This window comes from Alosa pseudoharengus, unplaced genomic scaffold, assembly GCF_046254945.1.
Source record: "Alosa pseudoharengus isolate Yale_2024_CS ecotype anadromous, Long Island Sound unplaced genomic scaffold, YU_APseudo_1.1 YU_APseudo_1.1_scf_7, whole genome shotgun sequence".
Classification (NCBI taxonomy): Eukaryota; Metazoa; Chordata; class Actinopteri; order Clupeiformes; family Clupeidae; genus Alosa; species Alosa pseudoharengus.
The window spans coordinates 22,514,907-22,534,208 of record NW_027468859.1 but is presented as its reverse complement, the minus strand read 5'-3'; the positions used below and the strand labels follow the sequence as shown (position 1 = coordinate 22,534,208).

The 19,302-nt window shown below is 40.2% G+C and overlaps 1 protein-coding gene and 1 long non-coding RNA gene across 2 annotated transcripts; both read left to right on the top strand.

Annotated features, from left to right (window-relative positions):
- Window positions 1-3,166: 3,166 nt before the first annotated feature.
- On the top strand, window positions 3,167-5,288 carry LOC143109514 (uncharacterized). The gene is made up of 4 exons (XR_012983881.1): window positions 3,167-3,294; window positions 3,995-4,025; window positions 4,546-4,664; window positions 4,986-5,288. It is a non-coding gene; the product is annotated as an uncharacterized LOC143109514 (long non-coding RNA).
- A 1,816-nt stretch (window positions 5,289-7,104) lies between these two features.
- On the top strand, window positions 7,105-19,154 carry znf512 (zinc finger protein 512). Its single transcript, XM_076272653.1, has 16 exons — window positions 7,105-7,171; window positions 7,862-7,962; window positions 8,196-8,248; window positions 8,522-8,577; window positions 9,327-9,541; window positions 11,298-11,393; window positions 11,898-12,002; window positions 12,460-12,584; window positions 13,398-13,484; window positions 13,579-13,677; window positions 15,338-15,520; window positions 15,932-16,126; window positions 16,647-16,748; window positions 16,874-16,936; window positions 17,190-17,288; window positions 17,565-19,154. Exons 2-16 carry the CDS (start codon window positions 7,875-7,877, stop codon window positions 18,042-18,044), a joined length of 2,046 nt encoding a protein of 681 aa, XP_076128768.1. The 5' UTR covers window positions 7,105-7,171; window positions 7,862-7,874; the 3' UTR covers window positions 18,045-19,154.
- Window positions 19,155-19,302: the final 148 nt, after the last annotated feature.

Genomic DNA, 19,302 nt, shown 5'->3' with positions numbered 1-19,302 from the left:
ACGATAACTAAAAGTTGGAATGGCTCTAATGTTTGCTAGCAGTTATGCTAACAATTTTAACTATGGTAACAATGTTAACCATGCTACTTAGCTAACTTAACTAATGTTTTCTAGCAGTTTTGCTAAAAATGCTAACTATGCTAGCAATGCTAACATCCTAACTATGTTAACCATGCTACTTAGCTAACTTAGCTAATGTTTTCTAGCAGTTTTGCTAAAAATGCTAACTATGCTAGCAATGTTATCATGCTAACTATGCTAACCATGCTACTTAGCTAACTTAGCTAATGTTTTCTAGCAGTTTTGCTAAACATGCTAACTATGCTAATATGTTAACTATGCTAACTATATTAACCATGCTACTTAGCTAATGTTTTCTAGCAGTTTTGCTAAAAATGTTAACCATGCTAACTATGCTAACAATGCTAACTAGCTACAGTGGGTAGGAGTCATAGTTGATGACAAGTGTTGACATAGTTGATGACAAGTTAAAAGTTGTTGATAGACAGCTAGTTTAATAGATAGTTTAATGATAGTTTAAAAGTAGTTTAATGGGCTAAATTGTTTAACAGTGGATTATTGTAGTAAGGACTTTTTGCAAGGATTCCAGTTGCTGCTACTGGAAGAAACTGGAATCCATGCATTTCCACTGAATTATTTTTGGAATCTGATCCCTTATCATACCTGTTCATTCTTACTCGTCGCTCGACTTATTGTGACTAAATTCAAGATGGCTGCAAATGCTAAACTTCTTGAAGATACTGTCTGCATAAATCGTCTTGTAAGTAAACTACCAGTGCTTTTTCAAAGTTCTCAATGCCTCGTTTTATGAGACATACGTTCACACTCGGTATCATGTTTCAACACACTTTAGGTCAATATCACACCGGAATTCTCCTTTAAATCCCAATATGAAAATGCTCATTAACCAACTACTATATTCTTACTACATCAAATATTAACGTAACCTAACATATCTTAGCATCAATCTTCCACTAGCTAGCTAGCTAGCATTAACGTCAGTGGGATTTGCACGGCTACTCGCCACAACTGCTTGTCATCTTGTATGTATTCTTACGTTTTGAATACACCCCTCCATAGCATAATTAAGTCCCTTTTGATAGCTTCTGGAAGAAAGTAAATCCATTTATCCACCAAAATGTCCTCAAAGCCTGCTTTCATATACTGTCAGCTGCCATTGTCCACAATGTATTTCTAATCAAGTCTGGTTTGTTTGTCCGAGTTTTCACAGGGTAACAATGGGGGGCGGGGCTTAGCGACAGGTCAATTGACCCAGATTGTATGCTTAACCCTTAAATTAACATTCTAAAGAATATCTGGGTTCATTGAATTCAACATAGAATTTTAGAACCTTCAATTGTTGCGGAACTTAGAATGTTCAAAAACCTACACCTTTAAGGGTTAAAGCCTGAAGCTGCAGGTGGCCTGAACACTGGAATAGGATTCTAATTGCTTAATGGCCGTATTATGATGTCACAATCGGCAATGTTAAGTCTATGGGGATTTTTAAAAAGTTTTTCTTTAATAGTGTAAAAAGTATAAACGTTTCAAAGTTGAAAAGACATAGCAGCTTGGTCCGTTTGAAGACCTACGTTACAAAGTTTGAATGAAGTTTCTAAGTTAAACTGTTCAAGAGAAATTGCGTATGGAAAAAGTGGTAAGCGGAATAATAATAACTAGAAATGCAATAGAGTCCCGAAGTGTGACGTAGCGTTTCCATGACGGCAGAAAAACTCGATCTAAACAAACTTTCGAAGTGGCATAAATAGCATTGAATGTAGACATGTGGCATCATTTCTAGCTAATAAAAATAAATATATCCATTTAAACGTGATTTACCTGCTAGGCAGCAGCTTAGCCACATAACACGTGTTCCCTGGCAGGTGTAATAGAAAGAAACAAAATTCCAGTGGATATTTCACGTCTTCTCAAAGACTGGTGGCTGTTAAGAGCGACGTTTTTTGCCAAAAAAATAAAACCAAAACACGTCCGTGAATTTAAGGATTTTAACCGCATGCTGTGAAGTTACATGCAGGTCTCTTTTACGGAGGAAACCCATGCTAAAATAAAACTAGTCACGAATTTGATCGTGTTGGTATGAATATATGTTGTAGTATGTGATTCCTACAGTGTACAAAAAATATACTAACGTCTTAGAAACGTTGTAAAATGATTGAAATATATTAAGAAAGCCAGCGCTATGGTGATTTCTAATAGTATATTGATTTGTTTAGATCCAGTGAAATTGCTGCCTTGGCAACGCTACGTCATGGCTTCGGAACTCTATTCCAAGGAATTACCAGTGCATGAAAATGCTAAAGTTGTGATGTAAAATATCATGTATAGTTAAAACAGATAATACAGACATGGTTACTACGATGATGCTAGGATAGACATGGTGGTTGCATAGCTTAATAAAAGTTGATAGTTTAAAAGTAGACTGTTTAAAAGCTGAATGTAGATAGTTTAAAAGTTGTTGATAGACAGTAGATAGTTTAAAAGTTGTTGATAGACAGCTAGTTTAATAGATAGTTTAATGATAGTTTAAAAGTAGACCATTTAAAAGTTGAAGGTAAATAGTTTAAAAGTTGTTGACAGACTGAAAGTTTAATGAATGTTGATATTCAAATAGTTTAATGGCTGTGTATAGGTAGATATTTGACGATAACTGAAAGTTGAAATGGCTCTAATGTTTGCTAGCAGTTATATTAAGATTTTATCTATGCTAACCATGCTACTTAGCTAATGTTTTATAGCAGTGCTAGCAATGCTAACATGCTAACCATGTTACTAAGCTAACCTAGCTAACGTTTTCTAGCAGTTTTGATAAACATGCTAACTATGTTAGCAATGCTAACTATGCTAACCATGCTACTTAGCTAACGTATTTAACGTTTTCTAGCAGTTTTGCTAAACATGTTAACTATGCTAACAATGTTAACATGTTAACAATGTTAATTATGTGACTTAGCTAACCTAGCATTTTTAGTAGTTATGCTAACTATGCTAACTACCATGCTAACTATGCTAACCATGTTACCAAAGATCCTTAATATACAAAGATAAAGCAGCACAGGCTTCTACAATGGAATGGAATTGTACACAGTTCCTGCCTCCTAAAAAGGCGTGGTCAGAATGTGCTGACGCTACCTCGTTGATGAAAACGTCAAATATTTTTCATTTTCGCGCCTCTCTCTTGCTGTGACCAACTGGAGCTGGCCTGGGTGACTGAATTTGGTACATCGTCGTGGCAAGATGCGGTCTGATTTCCAGGTAAGTGGCAGTTTGAAATGTGGCAAGGTATTTGTGATTAGTCTGTGTCAGTGTAACGAGTTATCTATGTAGTAAAATGTCTGCGGAGTTTAGGTAATAACATTATTATTATCTTGTGTCGCCGTCATGAATGTTAGCTCATTGAGGAGTAACGTTAGTTGACGTTAGCTAGCTAACCATCTGATACCGATAGCAGAGCTAGCTGAGGCACTAGCTACCAGATTAATTTGGTAGTTAGGCTACAAAGATAATTTACGAACCTGATATTTGCTCTACCTAAATCGGCATCACTATAGCTTGTGGATCAGATCTACTGCAAGCGACATTGATTTAGCAGTTTTGAAATGTGTTTAGTTGCTAGTAAAAAATGAGTAGCTACCGTATGTACACAATTGTTGGTGCACTGAATTTTATTATCAGCCTAGCGTAGCAGCTAGTGAAACATTTAGTTTTACGCCATATTCTCTGTCTGTCCTTGATGACGCGACGATTTTCTCTACTGATCTCTGCCCCGATCCTGCACATTACATATTTTTGTATTAAGTTTGTCTCTGATGGCAAATGTGTAGTCAGGGTGGCGCTCAACGATTGTGTTGAATAACGTTACATCAGTTGTGAGTAGTTTTTCTCGGATGGTCTTGCACAGACCCTTATCAAGCAGCACTAAAATGAACGTCATGTTTGCTAATTTTCTCCCCAGTTGTTGGACGAGCAGAAGGACGCTATGGATGGTGAGGATGAACCCGCGATGACAGGGAGGAATGAACTTGAACCTGTGTTATTCAGAGGATAAGTCAATGCTATGTACTGTGTTCTGTAACTGTCCGCTCTTGTGGCCATTCAAATGTATAGGGCAATTCCACGCAAAACTGTAACATCCATAACACCAACACAATGCCATGGTATTTAGTTGGCATTATGGATGTGACAGTTTTGCGTGGAATTGCCCTATACAAGTTACAGACTTTCAAAGTTAAACATATCAAATATAATTTCATATAGGCTACTAACAATCAGACCTGAAGACTTCATGAAACACTACCAAAATAAAGTTGAAACTAATTCTACAAAAGGCACTCCAAAGGAAAAGCCTTTTTGGCTGCATTGGCCAACATGTTTCGACCAACAGCCTGTCACTATGAAACTCTGTAACTAGATTTAAACTTCCCTCTGTATGGAAAAAAAGATCTATTATTCAACATTAGTTAACACACTGAGAATGATTGCTGCACTATATGTATTGTTCTCTAGCAACCTGAAGGTCCAAGACTCAATCCACTGAAGGCTCTCCGTAAGATGGTGGATCTGATGTCTGCTTTGTGGTCCTATAGGACGACGCCATGGATTGGGGTCAGAGATGCGCCTGAGAAGTAAGTGTTTGTGTTTGTAATCAAGTGCTGTAATCACAATTTGACTGATGCTAAAACTGGAGTAGGGGATTTGAATGGACATTTATACCGTGAATTTAAGACATGACAAAGAAGTCAGTCGTAGTATTTGCCTAACTTGGCAGCCTCTCCAGCTGTATCATAGTCTTCAGTCCTATTGTGTTATCACAGCATTTATAGTATGAAGGATCATATTAAGCAAAGCAATGTGCAGGTGTAGTAACTTAATTTCAAGAACATAAGAACATAATTGTAATTCATGATGTTTTTTTTTTTTTTTTACTTTGCGTTTTTTACTTTTAGGTGCTGTAAATGCTGGCCATATGACTTCAACCTTCATCCAACCAAACGAAGAGATCCTGCTTTCCTACACTCCATTCAGGATGTTAGTTAATTCAAAGACAATAACAGTATTTAGTTTTGTAAATGCTTAACTACCACTCAATGCAGGACACATCTACTGGCAGTTGATGGAGGGGGTTTAGGGCAGTTGTGCTATTCTTTTCCTTGTGGGTAGACTGCAGAATGTGGCTATGTATGCAGGTGTTAAATTGTGGGATTTGTTGAAAATGTGAATTTCAAATAAAACCATACCATTCAAAGTTAGCCTCACACACTTTATACCCTCCTTTCCTCAGGTTTACTTGTTTGGATCGGATGGACAAGTCGGCACTCCTTATATTAACAAGCTACCTCTTTCTTCTACTAGTTCAATAATATGGTATCTGAAAGAGAAATGCCAGTGTTCATCATATTTTTAGCCTTATGTCAATGAAAAAATAAGTGGTGTATTTCCATTGTAATTTGCGTGGGTAGTAGGCCTAAAGATATGGCCGTGTGGCGGCGCTGTGGGATACATCGATTGGCGCTACTTTATCATCATCAGAGGTAAGGCTAATTGAGAAAGCAGACGTCTGGTTAGGTGTGCTAGTTAGCAACTTGTCAACCAGGGGCACGTTTCCCATAACCATAGTTGCTAACTAAGTTAGCTACTTTGTTGGTTACAAAACTATGGTTTTGGGAAACGCACCCCTGGCTGTCCAGATTATTATGTGATATGACCTACTTGTTAAACAATAATATGCAATACTATAGTACAGTGGTTCTCAAATGGGGGTACGTGAGATTTTAAAATATACAAATAATTTGCAATAAATGTAGTCATGGATTACTATCCAAATGTTTGAATTTTGTATGTGTTTATTAGTTCCAAAGTTTAATAAATTAGACACTGATGGCACAGTGCTCTGTTTTAAATCTTTTTTTTCTCAACCAAAAATGCTTTGCGCTGGTTAGGGGGAAGGCTACTTGGCTGAAAAAATATTTCACAGGGGGGTACATCACTGAAAAAAGGTTGAGAAACCACTGCCCTAGTTTATGTGTATGGCCGTCTGCTATACAGCCTATTTGAACGCAATTCATTTTCGCGATTGAGTGATCAACATCGAAGTGGTAAGCAACGGTAACTTATTCCAGAGAACCTTCGGCTACTTAGTAGATCGCGTGCCAGTGGGTTACAGAAACAGACAGACAAGTGGCAAACAAAGTCGTTTTTCTCATTAACTGTTCATCTGAAAAACGCCATGTCGATGTCAGAATGTAAGGAACACATGTGAATTACAGAAAATGCATTAAAATGCCCAATCTCGAGCTGTATAATTAAGGGCTGGGGCATAATCCGAGAAAAAATGATTTCTTCCATAGGGCCACAGTGTAAAGAATCTCTCGCTAGTCTCCTAAAAAGGCGTGGCGCTAGTGAACCCTACGTCATAGGGGAACAGGAAGAACCCTTCTGTGAATCGTCTCGCTTTATCAACCGTCTCTGATGTTACTTAGCTAACTTAGCTAATCATTTTTAGCAGTTTTGCTAAAAATGCTAACTAACATGTTAACAATGTTAACATGCTAACTATGCTAACCATGTTACTTAGCTAACTTAGCTAATCATTTTTAGTAGTTTTGCTAAAAATGCTAACAATGCTAACATGCCAATATGCTAACTAGCTACAGTGGGTAGGAGTCATAGTTGATGACAAGTAACAGTTACAATGGCTGAACAGTTAAAAAGTTCAGTAGTTTAAAGCAGCGGTCCCCAACCACCGGGCGGAATAATAATAATAAGAAGAAGAAGAAGAAGAAGAAGTTGCCTAGGAAGAACAGTACAGAAATGCACTGTAATAAGAAGTTGTTGTTGCCTAGGAAGAACAGTACAGTGCATTTTCATGCACTGTAAATATATCCCAAATGAGCTGCAAACGCATAGGCTATTCAGGACTCCATGCATAAGCTAGACTACAGCTGTTTCAAATTGATCTCATTTTCGATGATCCTAGTGAACTCGCCCTGAAGGAGGAGACTGCGTTCCTAGGCCATACGTACCGCCCACCGCTACAACAGTGTTGCTCGGGGAGCCAAAGGAACGTGCATCTCATTTGTTGCCACGGAAAAAGAGGGCGTTCCCATCATGAAGTAATCGAGCAAAGGGGCTGGTAATGGTTTCTTCTGAATTTGGCCAGCGATGGTGAAAGGAAGTCAATTTCAGCAACATCGATCAATTGTTGTATTTATAATATACTCTCGGGTGTCATGCAAGTAGCAGTATGCGCTACCAGGGAGAAAATGTGCGATCGCACAAAAAGACGACAGGAACCGTAGCCACTTAAGGGGTGTGAGGTAGGGTAGACATGTCACATTGTGGCTAACCTAGCTCTGCATTTTCCAAAAAAATGCATCGGTTTGCACGTGTTTCTTTTCGGGTTGTATGCAGTGGGACATAACAAGCTTGTGCTGCATCACATAGCGAACCAAATGTTTTATATTTCCAAGGGAGTGTAAGCTAATGGTCAGTATGTGAACCCCAATGTCGCTATCCCATGGAAAAGGCTACTCGGTCGGCGGAGGACAATGATGGTGGCTGAGCTTTCTACACCGTGATCGTCGTTCTGCAACGGAATAAAATAGTTCAGATTGTGAAGTCCTGGGTTGTTTGATTACCCTATCTTTAGAAGTCAAGGGTAGACAACCTGACATTATCTATTGTGCAGTGGCCTGTATTTCAAACAGAACAATGCAGACACTGCTAAATGTGTAATTGTTACTTGTTGGATTGCTTTGATGCTTTGCAATGACATTTGAATCCAAAAATAGAGCTATTCTCTGACCTTTACTGTCTTGTTTAGGTCCAAAGAGAACATGGATCACATACACAACAACATGTCTGTCACGTATGTGACCACAAAAAAGAAGATCCCCAGGCCACAATTAAAGCCCAATGCACAAGGTAATCTTGTGCAGTTGTCACTGCTTATGAATGTTCTTTTCTTTTCTGTTTTTAACTAATCAGCAACTGTCAACTAGGCCTTATTTTCTTTCTTTTGTTTTTCTAAAAGAATTTACAGATGTTAATGACATTGACATGTATGTGTTGATATATTGCTTGGCAACATGCATTACAAATATAAAATATGATCTACAATGTTGCTAAAAATGGACCTGTCGTTAATTTCACCATAGTTCCCAAGACATTGGACAGGGACTTCGAATCAGGGGGGATTGGACCATCCAAGGTAAATGACCACTTTACTGAAGACTTAGAGAGCAGAAATACCCAAGGGTCCCCAAAATGATAATTTAAACAAATACATTGACCCTCTGAGCTGACTGCAGGCATTGCTGTTATATCACTGCAAATCATAACTTACCTGCCTCCCATTATTATCTTCTAATTGCAAGACAATCATTAAGACAACATGACATTAACCACAGACTTCTTGATGTTCAAAGAGAAACCCAACCCTTCTAGAACATAATATTATTTACTGCAACCTCTGTTTTTTTAGATTGAGGCATGTTCTCCGAAGACTCAAAACATAAAGAGGACATACGCAAGAAAAAAGTGAGTGCATATATTTTAACCACTTCCCTTGGCCCAATGTCAATACTTTTATAGTGTTTTATTTTAAAGGCATCCTATGCAAGTATCCTATGCAAGTTACCATATTAATATAACAACTTTAAAGTCATGTTTATTGTAAACTAACTTGTAATAGGGAGAATAGAGCCCCTTCCCAGATATAAAAATGCATGAATCAATGAAACGTCATTAATCAATGACAAATGGTGGTTAATAAGATAATGAAACCAGACATATAATGATGGGTAGACTGTAAAGACAATATATAGCCTATTGACAAACACCAGAAGAAATCTAGACTATTTAGTGGCAAGTGGCTGGTTGCGTGTCAAGGCTCAATCTTTGAAGTTGAAGTAAATTCGGATCGGCCCATGGATCTGCTAATTTTTCCAATCCCCGATCCAGCTATTTTGTCAATATCGGGGTCGATATCCGATCCAAATATCGGATTGGTGCTCCCCTATTAACAACAGTTGTGTAAATTACAAATACTCCGCAGCTATAGAGGGAGCCTAGTAGCAAATAAAAGCCAAAACTGCATCGTATTGCTTTAATAATGGACGTGTAATAAGGTAGTATATTCTACCAAATATAAGCAAACAACAATGCTTAGAGTTTTGCATTGCCTAATAGTAAATAATTGAATTTAGGATGCTCTTTTTTTGCTCTAGACAACCAGCTATAATATAATGACTGGTCCATATCCCTATGTGCTATGGTGTCTCCCACAGGTACCATGACCTGCAGCCTGTCTTCATGAGTCCTCCAGGGGATCCGACGAGTGAGTCGGCGGCGTCCTGCTCGGTCATCGCCTCCAGCCTTATCAATGGGGCAGAGGAGCCCCATATGAGCCACCTGGGGCACCTAGGCCACATGGGGCACATGGCCTACCGGATGCAGGCCAGAGAGCCGTGCTGCCACGTCATGGATGGCTTGAGGGCGACTGGTAAGGTGCTGCACATACCCAGCCTCTGAACCTACAGTAGGAATCCGTACCTATTAGGGGTTTGCACAGCGTGTCATCAGATCTGGACGTCGCCATATTGGAGATACTCGCCTCATTGGAAAGCATTAGGCACTGAAGTAAATCCCTAACATTGTCAAGGAAAATGGTTAATTATTGCCGTGTTTTAGGTTGTACCAATAGGGCAGACTGAGAAGAAACATCTGGTGTAGGTATCGACTTCTAAAAGTTATTAAAAAACCAGGGAGAAAGGAGAATAATGCCAGAAGTTATCAGAGGAAGGGGGCGCTTGTGGTTGAATTTGGTACTTTGTCTCCCTCACCCAACTCATATGGATCTGCGCTGCCAATAAACCGTAATTTCTCAAAATATCGCGCCTTTTCTTGTGGTTCAAGTCCTGCCCTATATGCCTTTGCATCTTAAACGCATTTTGATGAGCTTTTCTGTTGTTTAGACACGGCTACAATCACGTAAGATTTCTAAAGTGCATAATACTCCATTATACTTCATTCACGGAGTATTGCCAATATGGCCGCGCGTGCTGGGTTACCATGGCTACCGGCCAGAATGTGACGTCCGTGCAAACCCCTAATCTGATCTGAGTGTGGATTCAGGGACTGTTGAGAGGTTGTATTGGCTACCTTATTGACATTGTATTATGTGACGGCTTATGACTAAACATGCAATTAAGTGTTGCATGTTTCAGGGAGCAGCATGATGAATTGTAGTTTATTTAAAAAATATGGACCAATGTGAATACTTGGTGTATAGAGGGTCCAATAGTATGTACCGGTAGTAATACTATGTATTATCACCCAGAGAGAAGAAATGCTCTTTTCTGATTGGCTGGTTGGGTTGCTATTTATTCTGAATAATGGGATCTGGTAAAAAAAAAAGTTTAATCACCGTTCTGTATAAATATTTATGCATGGTTACTATAACAACCATAGTAGGACGACAGTTGAGCCTGGAAGCAGGCTTCACAATGGAATCAACTGTAAACAAGCTAACTGTCCATGCTATTGCTTTTAGAGCCAAAGAAAGTTGTGCAACAAACTGAACAAGTCTGTTTTTTTTTTTTTAAATGGAACCGCTTGTTTCCTTTGCGTGCTAGGCTATAAAGGCATGACTATTGCCTATAGGGGCAACTGGGTGAAAAGCGGGATAACAGCCTTCGAGGTGTCCTGTTATACGGATGTAATGGACTTGGGTAGAGGAAACCTGCTGTGCGTTGGGGAGTTCTTTGCATCTCGCCCTCGTCCATTAATTCCGTATAACAGGACACCTCGATGGCCGTTTTCCCTTACATAGTCGGTAAATGTTATATAGCACATATTTTATGCACAAGTCATAACAAGCAATCAAAAAAATTAGTTTGTTGGTTAAATTTAACCAGCTGAAATGTCCATGGGCAATGATGGTGACTCATAAATTCAAGCACAAATTGACACAACAAAACTTTTTTTAAGGTGAGTACAGAGTAAAGGTGTGGAACAGTTTATCGGTAATGTAACTGACTCAAGTGGAGTTTTGAATAGTCCGGTCAGCTTAGTGAAAACAAGACCGAGGAAGTAACTTTTGATATAAACTATTGCAATATCTAAACAATTGCAATATCTAAACAAATTACACACCACACTCTTTCTTCTAAATATTAACATGAGGATATGTTCAAGATTAACTGCAGTGTGTACTAGTAATCATTTTTCACGGTCTTGAAATACATCTCTGACTGCAGGTTCTCGTGTAGGTGGTGGCATGAAGAGGAAGCAACCCGTAGAGGAGCCGTGCCTGTCCCCAGTCACAAGCCTCCCAGGTGTTATACGAGAGTCAGGTATTGCTGTTATAGGCCACGACGCAACATCAATACATTATAACAAATTAAAGATGATGGGTGATATATGATATGTACATAATATATATGTGATATGTGGTATATATTAGATATACACTACTCACAAAAAGTCAGAGATATTCGGCTTTCGGGTGAAATTTCAGGATGAACCTAAAATCCACTATAACCTTTACAGGTGAACTTAATGTGACCTTCTCTAAACCTTTGAAAGTGCAAATCCAACAGTTCAATTCAACATTAAATTTCACCCAGGCCCCAGCTGTGGCGCAACTAGCTGGGGCACCTGCACCGTATGCTGGCGTCCCGGGTTCGATTCCCGCCCCGTTGTCCTTTCCGGATCCCACCCCGACTCACTCACTTCCTGTCGTTCTCCACTGTCCTATCTGATTAAAGGCATAAAAAGCCCAAAGCCCAAAGTGCTCTTACTCCTTCTCTTCAGTTACTCCATAAGTAATGTGTGATGTTCTTTATTGCTTTTTACAGTTCTTGTGGTGGAGCGTACAGACAGCAGTCATCTGATGCTGCCATCTGAGGAGCCAAAGCCGAAGATCTTCACCACAAAGAAGGAACCGCCGACTTATCCACCAGGTCCACCAGCAATGCTCAGCCAAAATGTCTCTCAAATGCTGAACCAAAATATAAATATATAAGTTAAACACCCCATTTCTCACAAATTGAAGGAAAAGATTATTCTCTATGCACACATAAGGCTTACTTTTCTCTAACTGTATGGAAATTTGCTCAAATCCATATTAGTGGGATCTTCACCTTTGCCAAGATAATCCGTCTACCTGACAGGTGTGACATTATCAAAAGGTGCTGATTAAAAGGCCTAATTATTGCACAGATGTGCCTTGGGCTGGTCATAGTAAAAGGGCACTCTAAAATGTGCAGATGTGTCACTCAACATAATGCCACAGATGTTGCAAGTTTGGGAGAGTGGGCAATTGGCATGCTTACAGCAAATTTCTTTGTATCTCAAAGTGCCTTTCAGGCACCGTAGATGTGAAATCCTGGCTTTTAAACTGTATCCATCATGGTATAGGGAGTCAGGAAGAGAGGTGGCAGTTGCAGATCTTGGGGAAGGGAAGAGTCACGTGTCCCAAGTGCAAATCGGTTGGAAGGAAGACAGTCGAGGGTCTAAAGAAGCACATGGAATCGTGCAATATGGTAGGCACTGCAAGCACGACTTACACCGTGAGCACATTACTGATAATGTATTCATTCATGGTTTATTCATAGACAAAAATAGTGTTCTAGTCTGGGGTCAATACAAGGATCGGGTAGATTGGCTTGCCAAAGTTTTTTTAATGTTCCCATTTCTGTCATAATGCCATTAGTTGCTAGCCTGGAAGCTAGCCCGAATGTAACCCCGCCCACAAAATTTGAGGTCAGTAAATTTGGTCTGGTTTCGTTGACAAGCCTCTTTGAAAACTTGACAACTGTGCGGACCAATCAAATAGTCGGGGCAGGCTTTATATGATGATGGATAGATGAGCAACTATAGATATGTAAGCAACAGTGCCTAGTCATTCATGCTTCGGATTCATGCTGAGCATGCTTCGGTTGATCTTGTTTAGCCTACAACACAACGATTGTCGCTGGAGAAGTGTGCAGAGGCATTTTTTGTGTGCAGAGGCATTTTCCCCCCTGTATTGGTTGAACACACACCCCATAATCATGTCCCATTGGGGTGCAGTATCAGACTCAATTTCTGAATAGAAATGAGTATGGCTACGTCAGGCTAATTAGTTGCAATATGACACTGTAAATATATTAGTTTAGTTTACACAGTTAACTGATCATTAGTTGGAACTAACAACAATCAACTTAATTCAAGGTGACCTTTAGTAAGGCGAATTCCATATTTTTCCATCACACATACTCACAAAATATTTCAACTTGTATTGCAAAGCAGCCCACATACACCCACTCTGGTATAATACATTTCATTGCTGCTCACCTAAGACTGTGCCCCCACAGCACCCCTTTACATGTCCGCACTGTGGAAAACAGCTGAAATCCTCAACGGGGATGAAGTACCACCTCATGGCTGACCACAACAACCTGGTAGGGCCTCCGCTCTGTGGGCCATTTCACATTTGTTTTGGATTATATACTCTTGTGCTCATTGTACTCATTTCGTCTGTCCGGTTCCTCTCAGCCTTTGCTGCAGGAAAGCAGTGGGATGGACGACCAGGCGCTAAAAGAGAAGCTCAGGAAGATTCTGAAAAGAATGGGCAAATTGAAATGCTCCAAAGAGGTACGCTTTGTGACCTCAATTGACAGACCTGGAGTAGTCATTTTTAGAATTGTGAAGTTTTAGTAATTGAGGATGTTGTTTTACTGTTATTGTTATTTGTGTTCTTTCCATTTACTGTATGCATATCCCCTCCCTCCCTCCCACAGCCTGGATTGTGGCCGTACTTAATACTGATGGTAATTTTGATACCACAGATGAAATAGAGACCCAGTCAGACCAAGAGTCTTATTTACATCAAGGGAGAGACAGCATGACTTCCCCTAAAGATCCATCAGCTGTCCTGTTATACGGATGTAATGGACTTGGGTAGAGGAAACCTGCTGTGCGTTGGGGAGTTCTTTGCATCTCGCCCTCGTCCATTAATTCCGTATAACAGGACACCTCGATGGCCGTTTTCCCTTACATAGTCGGTAAATGTTATATAGCACATATTTTATGCACAAGTCATAACAAGCAATCAAAAAAATTAGTTTGTTGGTTAAATTTAACCAGCTGAAATGTCCATGGGCAATGATGGTGACTCATAAATTCAAGCACAAATTGACACAACAAAACTTTTTTTAAGGTGAGTACAGAGTAAAGGTGTGGAACAGTTTATCGGTAATGTAACTGACTCAAGTGGAGTTTTGAATAGTCCGGTCAGCTTAGTGAAAACAAGACCGAGGAAGTAACTTTTGATATAAACTATTGCAATATCTAAACAATTGCAATATCTAAACAAATTACACACCACACTCTTTCTTCTAAATATTAACATGAGGATATGTTCAAGATTAACTGCAGTGTGTACTAGTAATCATTATTCTGTTTTACTGTTATTGTTATTTGTGTTCTTTCCATTTACTGTATGCATATCCCCTCCCTCCCTCCCACAGCCTGGATTGTGGCCGTACTTAATACTGATGGTAATTTTGATACCACAGATGAAATAGAGACCCAGTCAGACCAAGAGTCTTATTTACATCAAGGGAGAGACAGCATGACTTCCCCTAAAGATCCATCAGCTGCTCTAACTAGACAAGGAAATAGTTAGGGTTTAAGTATCCTTCCAGGCTGACGGGAGATGGTGTTGGTCATCCCATCTCATGTGGACTACACTGAATCAGACTCTGATTAGTGGCAACCTGGCAATCCGTAGCAGATAGCTACTGACGCAGCCATGCAGAACAGTGAAACACTGCAAAGTCATAATATTCCTGCTTATCTAAATACATAGTCACACACAGATATACACAGGGACAGTACAGATATCATACAGTCATTACATAGAATCTTACTTTTAGTGTCAAAGTGACCCACTAATGAGAAATGCAGCACATTAAACCTCATATTGGAATATTGGACATAATGCAGAACATTAAACCTCATATTGGAATATTGGACATAATGTTCTATTCCACTTTCTCTCTCAATACTTAATACTTTTTATATACCCTATTACTTCAACCTATTCTTGCACTGATATAGTTTTTATATAACTTGTCTACATTATTCTCTTATGTCCATATTCATTTTATTCTGGTCTCTAGACTTTATTTTTGCACTGTACTGAGACCTTGAATTTCCCCTTGGGGATCAATAAAGTATCTGTCTGTCTGTCTGTCTGTCTATGATTGTTGTTTCCTACTTCATGCTTTCTATTTTTTCATACTGTTTTCAGGGATGCAGTGGCAGCTTCACCAGCATCATGGGCTACCTGTATCACACCAAGAAGTGCGGCAAGGAGGAGTCCGAGCTGGAGAAACTGCTGCTGAACTGCCAGCACTGTGGGAAGCCGTACCGCTCGAGGGCAGGCCTGGAGTACCACCTGAAATCTGAACATGCCCCAGTGAGTTTCTCCCCTGTACGTTGCTGGAACCATACACAAGTTACATGTATGAAAGTAAACAAGTTACATGTATGAAAGTAAACAGCTCCTTAAATAGTTCCAGGAATTGATATTGTGAGAAAAAAGAGAAACAAATTATAATGCATTTTAGTATGCAATTTTAAAGAATAAACTCTAATCTGTAATAAACTGTAGTCTTGTATTGAGTATATAGTAGGTGTTCTGGTCTAGTATCCTAGGTTTGCCATTTTAAAAAAGGCTGGAAAATTCTTGCAATTTGTGTTATGTTGCTTGTTTGAATACCACTGAATCTGGTGCAGTTGTATCCCTCTTTAACCAGAACCAAGAAATTCTGTTGACAGTGACACATTTTGACACATGCAAGAATGATTCTTTTTACTCCTACCGGTCGTGACCTGTCCACAGACGCCCCAGAAGGCGGACGAGGACGAGTCGAAGGCCCAGCAGGAACCCAGTCCAGAGAGGACGCCCAGCGGCCGTGTGAAGCGCATGTCTGCCCAGGTGGCCGTCTACCACCTGCAGGAGATAGCCAATGACGAGCTCAGTAAGGAGTGGCCCAAGAGGAAGGTGCAGCGGGACCTGGTCCCAGACGATAAGAAGGTACCGCTTAATCCATGAATTGACTCACGGCCTATGCAGACTACATGATTTCAGCCCAATTTAGCTACGATTTTGTCGCAGCCAACAAATTTCCAGTGTTGTGCCCAAATATAAAAAGTTGGGAACAATGGCGAAGGAGGAACGTATCTTATAATGTGACCTATTTAACGACCCACGATTTATGTCCGCGATGTTCCACGACCAATAGTCTAGCATGTTAGAATTTATTATTATGGTTAGAATATTGACACTGACAGTATGACGACACGCCACGAGTAGGCTACGATAGGCTACATGATCTTGTAATGTGGCCAATCTCCCAACCAAAAGCCATAAAGATCAGTGATCTGAATATTTTTAGGCAAGGGCACTTACTGCCAGTTTTCTTAGGCACTAACAGTGTTCCCCTCAAGTCTGTCTACTGGCACATTAGAAACAATGCTGTAAAGGGAGAGTGCTTTCAAAATCTTATGTGCTTTTCGGCTTGTTTGAGTAAATATCTCACTGTGTCTCTTGACAGCTCAAATATGCTCGTCCTGGATTGCCAGCTTTCAGTCAGGAGGTTCTGCGCAAGTGGAAGAATGAAGTCAAACTGCAAAGAAAAGTGCAGTGCCCAAACCAGGTCAGAGCTGTCAGATGAACTATTTTAATGATTACTAAACTCAATGACTAAATTCAGTGAGTGTGCCATATATATGGATCATGTAAATATGTTAACCATAGTAGTTTTCCTGTTCTTTTCCAAAGGGCTGTGGTGCAGTTTACACCAGTGTGTCTGGGTTGAAAGCCCACCTGGGTCTCTGTACAATGGTGAATAATTTTTTTTTTTTTACCTTTCTCTTGCTTTTAATATATGCTATTAGAAGTTGTAGTTTATATTTGACAGCTCTACAACTGTGGGCAAACCCAATTAAATTGTTTTGAAATATTTTCCAAGAAAACTATTGTGTACAATACAATTCTGTAGAACAGAATATCCTAATCTAAAACCCACTGTTTTATAAGTATATAATGGCAGGCCAAGACTTCTCATCCAGATCTCTTTGTTATTTTATTTGCATAGGGAGAGTTTGAAGCTGGCAAATACAAATGCCTGATATGCCGTAAAGAGTTCAACTCTGAGAGTGGGGTGAAGTATCACATCAACTCTGTCCACTCTCAGGTAAGTAATGTTCTTCATCAGCAGTATTATAAATGGAGCACATGGAATGACACAATGTCTCATTTTTACAGTGAAAGTTATACAATTATGCATCAACTTGTCTGTGCATCCACATCCTATGATAACCCAATCATATTGTGTACTGGTACTGGTTGCACAATAGTGTTATATCTACTGGATTATGAACATTGTGTCAGTAGTTTTCTTACTGAGGGGATAGTTCAAAGTGTCTGAAATTGTCATTACTGTTGGCTCCCCTGTGCGTTACACCACCAGGAGTGGTTTGTGGTGAGCAAAAAAGCCTCCAAGAACTTCGAGAAGCTGCTGAAGACGAAGCCCAGGGTGGTCGTGCCGGAGCCGACTATCGAGCAGAACCCGGGCCTCCGCTTCACGCCGGGCCTCAACACCTGGCAGGAGATGGGTCCACCGGTCGCGGCCGCCCCCTCCACCGTCATCATGGCCAACCCTGGGGCCGCGGAGGCCGAGGGCAAGAGGAAGGAGCCGGGCGAGAAGGACGAGGAGAAGGAAAGGGAGCGGGCTCGAGAGCAGGGGGGTCGGGAGAAGGACTGCTACGACTTTGACGGCAGCAACAGCAGCAGCAGCAGCGGCGGCAGCTCTAGCAGCGAGTCGGAGGCTGAGGACGTGGCCATGCAGACTGGGCAGGACACGTGGGCCCTGAAGAGGCCACCCGTCACCGACGCCCACCACGCCGTCCCTGCCCCACTTCCTGCCAAGCAGACCAGGGGTAACCCCTAACCGGCACTCCTGCCCTCCGTCTGTTTGTGGTCCAACCCAGCATCATTGGGTTCTCAGACGTTGTCCTTTCATGTGAATCATGACTGCAACTTTAATGTACTACAAGTAGTACAGCAACAGTCAGTTTTAACCAACCAAGAGTAACTGTGTTTACTTTTGACACATTGACATCCGTGTGCCGGTGTTTTTTTTTTGCCTGTTGACTTCAATACAGAACATCGAACGTGAAGTGGAATGTGGGGGGGAGTTTGACAAACTGGTACATTGATGCCCAAATTACTTCTGCTCAATATGTGTTTAACCAGCTGCATGTGTGATGTGGTCTTGTACAGAATGCTCTTTCCAGAACCCATTGAATGGTAGTGATGACCATTGCTGCTGTATGAAAAAAAAGGGAAAGATGGTGTTGTTTTTGTATAGATAACATTATCAACGCTAATCATCAATTTCTGCATATGAGAGCAGTAGTTAAATTGGCAGGTGGCTCTGGGTGTGCATTTTGTTGAGAAATTAAGTTTGAGAGATTAATTCATGATGAAGAGAAGTGGTGAGAGTATTGCATGGGTTACTTCTTGTCTGACTGCCACTGTGTATGACAATATTGAACTGTCGCACAGTCATGAAACTTTTTTTCAACTTGTTATATATAATGTTTTTAAACACAAAGGACCAAAATAAGTCTTTAGACATTGCTGAACATTAGTAAGTTCAGTTCATGCCATATGACCGTGTTATCCTGCAAATGATGAAAGGAATGCATGCATTATTGTGCAGAGAAAGGAAATCATCCCACTGTGCTCTGTAAATCTGTTCCCCAATATGCCTTGTTTCGTCTGCAAAGTAACACTAGAAGACAATTGCATTGACGTTTACGTACAGTTTTTCTTAGGTTGTTGTCAGCTTAACACCGTAACCTCATGGTATATGTCAGTAGCCTACAGGTGGTTTTGGGAGTAATTTCCATGCCCTGTAACAAGCTGTATTTATAATGAAAGTATATTGTTAGGTTAGTTAACTTGTATACTACTTGTGTTTTTTTTTTATTTACTTAGAACACATGTACCCTTTTGCAGCAACTTAAGGAAATGTACTTTCGACATGTGTGATTAAAAGGTTGTGTACTGTTAACAATTGTATTTTCAGGGTTATTTTTTTGCTGAGAAACATGATGTGACACCGCCCAGTGGGGAGATGGCGAATTACAAACCCAACATCAAATTGGAACAGCTTTCTTTCGGTAGGGGGCAGCAATGAGTAA

Coding starts and splice junctions, on each gene's coding strand:
- znf512 (XM_076272653.1), top strand. CDS start 7,875: ATGGATCACATACACAACAACATGTCTGTCACGTATGTGACCACAAAA. Junction 8,578..9,326: donor AGGACATACGCAAGAAAAAA/GTGAGTGCATAT, acceptor TGTCTCCCACAG/GTACCATGACCTGCAGCCTG. Junction 12,003..12,459: donor ACCGCCGACTTATCCACCAG/GTCCACCAGCAA, acceptor ATCATGGTATAG/GGAGTCAGGAAGAGAGGTGG.